The sequence below is a fragment of the Ornithodoros turicata genome, chromosome 6 (assembly GCF_037126465.1).
Source record: "Ornithodoros turicata isolate Travis chromosome 6, ASM3712646v1, whole genome shotgun sequence".
NCBI classification, from domain to species: domain Eukaryota; kingdom Metazoa; phylum Arthropoda; class Arachnida; order Ixodida; family Argasidae; genus Ornithodoros; species Ornithodoros turicata.
The window spans coordinates 22,544,662-22,550,246 of NC_088206.1; the positions used below are offsets into that span (position 1 = coordinate 22,544,662).

At 52.8% G+C, this 5,585-nt stretch overlaps 1 protein-coding gene across 1 annotated transcript; it reads right to left on the bottom strand.

The window, feature by feature from the left end:
* Positions 1-339: 339 nt before the first annotated feature.
* LOC135398349 (uncharacterized) lies at positions 340-5,085 on the bottom strand. Its single transcript, XM_064629764.1, has 3 exons — positions 3,720-5,085; positions 2,850-3,633; positions 340-2,509 (listed from the first exon to the last, which is right to left on the bottom strand). Exons 1-3 carry the CDS (start codon positions 5,083-5,085, stop codon positions 340-342), a joined length of 4,320 nt encoding a protein of 1,439 aa, XP_064485834.1.
* Between the last annotated feature and the right edge of the window lie 500 nt (positions 5,086-5,585).

Below are 5,585 nucleotides of genomic sequence, written 5' to 3' on the forward strand. Positions count from 1 at the left end.
TCGTGTTTCCACCTCTTCCAAAACCTGTCCGCAATCTGTTGTCGGTGACGCCATCTTTTGACCGCTGTACTGGATGTCGAAGGCTTCACAGGAGCCGCAGGTTGTTCCGGCAAGGCCGTCAAAGTCTTTCCGATCAGCAGGTGCGCTGGAGTGAGCGCGATGGGTTCCTCTGGACTCGAATGTAGAAAGGTTAATGGTCTACGACAGCTTCTACTTCTGACAGAAGCGTTTCTAGCTCCTCGAATGTGAGACTTTGGCGACCCAGGGATCGGCGTAGACAGTTCTTGACAGTTCGAACCATCCGTTCCCACATGCCGCCCCACCAGGCTGCCCTCTCGACTATAAATTGCCAGTGAATCCGTTTTGTCGAGACAAAATCTTGAAACTCGGTGCTGCACATGGCTTTCCAGAGCCCTCGGATGTCTCGCGCCGCTTTCTTGAAGGCCAGACGTTGTCGCTGTAGATGGTAGACGGTACCCCTCTCCTTGACAAAAATCGCCGGAATGCCATGACGAAGGCTCTCGCTGTTAAATCCGTCGCCAACTCCAGATGTACAGCTCTCTTGGTCGCACAAGTGAAAAGTACGACATAACACTTTGGTGATGGCGTGTTGGTTGTGGTCTTCACATATAGGGGGCCAGCAAAGTCCACACCCGTGGTATCAAATGGGTGAGTCGGGTCGGTCCGGGTAGCTGGCAGCGGTGCTGTTGGCGCAGACGCTGGTCGTGCCCGGAATTTCACGCAGACAGCACACCGGTGGATGACCGACTTCACGGCCTGTCTAGCTTGAAGCAACCACCATCTTTCACGCAAAGCCGACATTGTCGTCTGTACCCCGCCGTGTAGCATGCGTCGGTGCGTGTTCATAATAATCAGCCTAGCCAAGGCGTGGCATTTCGGTAGTATGATGGGATGTTTGATATCCTCACAGTTGTCTGAACACTGAAGCCGGCCCTCTAGTCGCATTACTCCACCTTCGTCGAGAAAAGGGTTGAGCTGAGCTATCCTTGAAGTTTCGCTGATTCTACGATTCTTTGTCAGCGCTTGAATCTCTTCAGGAAAGACTTCCTTCTGAGTGTGTTTCACCCAAAACGTCTCTGACTCCGCTATCTCGATGGCTGTAGGCGGCCCGGTGGTTCGCACGCTACGACGGCAGTTTTCCGTGAACCTTCTGAGCCAGCTGGTAACGCGCAGAGCGCGGTTGTAGTCGCTGTACGTAGCAAGGTCGAACAAAGGGGAAGTTGCTTCTGCGCCAGTTGTCAGAACCGCCGCTTTTGTCATTTCATCCGTGACACTCCTGAAGGCACTGACATCATTCTGATGCTGTTCCGGCCAAAACTGCTCCGGCTTCGAAAGCCGAGATGGCCCCTCGAGCCACTGTTTGTTTCGAGACAACGTCTTGACAGTTGGTCCTCTCGTCACCGCGTCCGCGGGGTTCTCATACCCAGGGCAGTGCCTCCACTGCTGCACACTGCTCTTTTCTTGGATCTCAGCTACCCTGTTTCTGACGAAGGGTTTCCACCTGCTTGCTTTACTCTGCATCCAACTCAGTGTAATAGTGGAGTCTGTCCAGAAAGTCATCTCCTCATCCGGTAGAGCCAGTGCTTGATGTAGAAATTTCCCGATTCGAACACCAACCACAGCTCCCAGTAGCTCTAGTCTGGGTAGCGTGATGACTTTCAGTGGCGCCACGCGTGATTTGGCGAAGAGTAGAACCACTTCCGTCTCCATGGTGTCACTTATGCTTCGAAGGAATGCACACGCTCCATAGGCACTTGGACTGGCGTCTGTGAAGATGTGGAGTTGGTACCGTACCGAACCACTCTCCGGGAGTACGCATCGTTGCACGGACACGTCCCGTAGGTCGGTTAGCTCAGCGCGCCACGCATGCCACTTCTTGGCCAAATCGTCAGGAATTCTGGTATCCCAATCCAGCTTCGCCTTCCAAAGCTCTTGGAAGAGCATCTTAGCTCTGATAGTGCACGGGGATAAGAAGCCTAACGGGTCGAACAGCCTAGCGGACGCTCCCAATATAGCCCTCTTGGTGTCTCTCATGTCAGAGATTACTTCCATGAGATGATCCGCTGAGAACCGTAACCTGTCGCTGCGCTTATCCCACGCCACACCGAGGACCTTGGTCTGCGACAGCTCTGAAAACTGCTTCTCGTCGTTCAGGCTGCCAACGTGTGTATTCAAGAACATGTCTTGGAGCTCAGCTGAATTTGAAGTCCATTTCGATAACTTCATGCCTGCCTTCTCTAGGAGGTCTTGAGCCCTTTGGACGATTTTCTTTCCTTCATCGTTGGCTACGCCAAGAAGCAGATCGTCGACGTAGAATGCGTCAATTAATTTGTTAACAAGGTCTCTATCGGGCTCGTCCACTGACCGTAGATGGTGCTGCAAAGTCGCAGTCAACAAGTCAACAAGAAGGGACTTGACGTCGTACCGAAAGGCACTCTTGTCATTCTCCAGCACTGGACGTCTGGGTGTGGGTTGTTCTGCGATGGAGCTTGAGAGAACCACAAAAAACTCAGTGCATTCCTGTCTTCTTTGATGCCAATCTGCAGGAACGCCTTTTGAATGTCAGCGGTGATTGCTACTTTGTGTAATGTGAAGCGCAGCAATACGGGAATTAGATCTGCTCCTAATTTCGGGCCTTTCTCCAGATGATCGTTGAGTGAAGGAACACCTGGCGCGTGCGACGAGGCGTCGAACACCACCCGAACCTTTGTGGTTGATGACTCGTTACGGACCACAGCTCTGTGAGGCATGTAGTAGATCCGCCCAGGCTTCGCGCAGTTGGTGGCGACTACCTCCGCGTGCCCGTTTGTTAGGTAGTTCCGTCGTACTGCTGGATGGCGTCACTGTGGGCTAAACGTTTCACAAGCCCTTGCAACCGCTCGGCGACTACAAGGTTGCTGCCTAGCTCCCCCTTGAGACTTCTCCATGGCAAGGCCACTTCGTAGCGTCCGTCCAGCATCTTAATGTTTCGCTTAAACTCATCCAGCACTAGCTGGTCATGTTCGGTGTTGGTCATGACTTCATCCCGAATGCCGATGCTATCCAACTCCCAGAAGTTTTTTATCACGTCTTGTTCTTCGGCTGTGCATCCCATCCTTAGGACGCACACGACTGTTGTCGATCGTTCCGTGCACTCACTGCTGAAACGAGATGGTCCTTGGAAGGTCCAGCCAAAGACCGTATCAATGGCTACCAATCTGTCGTCCTGTTCGTCCTTCTTCACGTTTCCTGTTAAGAGTCTCCACAATTCGTCGCTGCCAATCAGTAGACCAATGCCTGCTTCACAGTTCACGCTTGGGAATAGAACGTCGTGCGCAATTAGATGTCCTTGTCGTCGTAACAATTCCACAAACTGCTGAGTGGTAGGCACTTCGGGAAGATCCTGGCAGATGAACGGGATAGTGGCTGCACGTATCACGTAGTCAAGTGGACGGTACTGGCTTCGCAGGTGCACTTCTACTACTCTCCCCAGGTGGACTTTGGTGGTTGTGGCTTGGTTTGCGAAGGTGTGGATGTGTAGTTTCGCCTCACCAACAACTTGTAACTTGAGCTTTTGCGCAATATCCTCTCGAATGAACGTTTTTGACTTCCTCCGTCCACCACCCCTCGTAGCTGGGTACACGCAGTGTCAGATGAAGCCCAAGCCCGAAAAGTTTGTAGTAGTACCTCCGTGTCATGAGGTCGCTTGTCTTTGTTACTTATGATCTGGTTGCACACTGCCATCACACTAATCGCCACGGCGTCAGAAGCACGTCCAGGTTGTGATCGCGACGGGTCGCAGACTACGGCAACGTGCCTGCTGCCACCACTGCTGCAGGTCACTTTGGCGCGACAGTACCTTGAACGATGTCCTCTTCTGGTGCACCGGAAGCACCGCATCTCTTTCGCCAGCCTCTTCATTTTCTCGGCTACTGGTAGGTTCTCTTGGCAGTCTACCGTGTCGTGTTGAACCGAGGAGCAGAATGCACACTTTATAGCGCTCTCGGTGGTACTTTGAAGAACCATCCCAGTGGGAACACTCGTGCTTCCTTGGGCATGGTACGGTTTAGTCCCCGATGGCGGCTTGGAGTCTTTGACCCCCGATCGCTCTAGACTCTCCAATTCGATGCCAATGAAGTTGAGAACCTTAGTCAACTCATCTGTCCCTCCCTCGGCTGTAGCAACTTGAGCTTCCGGTGTGGCCGTCGCGCTCTGAACGGCTCTAGTGTCGCGGAGGGCAGTCGTTCCATACCGCACGGTCCTGTGATACTCGACAACCATTTCCGAATGGATCGCCGACAGAAGGATGTCCGCCAACATTGGTGCGTAGCTGCTTGTCATTACACCCAGGGCTTTCAGGCCACGAACATTGGCTTGAACGTGGTCGTACAGACGTCGGAGCCCTGACGGGTCTCTTCGGGACTTTACCCCTGGCAAAGTTCGTAGCTTGGCCAGATACTCTCGCTCAATCTGGTACGTATCTCCAAAACGCTGTACCAGGATCTCGATGGCGTCGTCATAGTTGCTAGCAGTTGCCTGCAACCCACGGATGGCGGCTGCAGCTCGGCCTTTCAGCAAAGTGGTCAAGTACTGAAACTTCTCAGTCTTGTTGAGTCGCCGGTTGTCATGCACCGCAGTGCGAAATTGCTCCCAGAACATCTGCCATTGGGTGAGCTCGCCCCCGTAAATCATCAGTTGCAGCTTTGGGAGCTTGACGCCTGCCGGAGCTTGCTCGCTGGCTCGTGGCGTGGCAGGCAAAAGAGCCTCTGAGGTCACCGAAGTTGCCTGCTGTTCCACGGAGTGAAGGTCGGCTAGACGGGTTTGCACCTCGGCCATGGCATTGGCCGCCTGTTCCTCATAACTAAACACGGTTTCGCATTCCGTTGCGAGTTCGTCCTCCTTGATGTAGACTTCAATCTCCTCATTCACCTTTCGGAGTTCCCGATCGGCCACTTCCAATCGAGCCAGTAGTCCATTCAACGTGGTCCTATTCACGCTGAGATTCTGTCGAAGGTCGATGACCTCGTTGACTATCCTGGTTACTTGGGCACGGCGTGCTGCTCGCTTGGGCTTGAGCCGGTCCATGATTCCTCTCCGAATGGTCGAAGTCTCGTGCTGCGAAGACAGGTCCCGGGTTTCGGCACCAGTGATGTTGTGGAACTTCCACTCTAAGAATGACTGGACCTGAATTCCGCAGCTCCCAAACACAACGAACCCTTTATTATGATGAGAAGTCCTTTGAAGACAGCTCCCAGCGTTGCAGCCGTCTCGCAGAGCATCCGGTTCCAAGCAGGCCGGATCGCAGAATGCCAGAACGTGCGCTTCTCTCGCGTGGTTAGCTTTTCCCGGCCTCGTCTTTCACACTTGTCAAAAAAATATGTAACAGTCCCCTCACTGTATCAAAAATAATTATCTTGGGGATTTTAGTAGCACTCAAATAGCGCTCCCAGCACAAACGACATGATTTTGCTGCTAGTACGCGAAGAAACAATGTAGTCGGACAGTGTCAGCAAACGTAAATTGGAGTTCGCAAAGTAAAACCACGTTTCAGGCAAAAGAAATCGTATTTTGATCCCTTTTCAGTA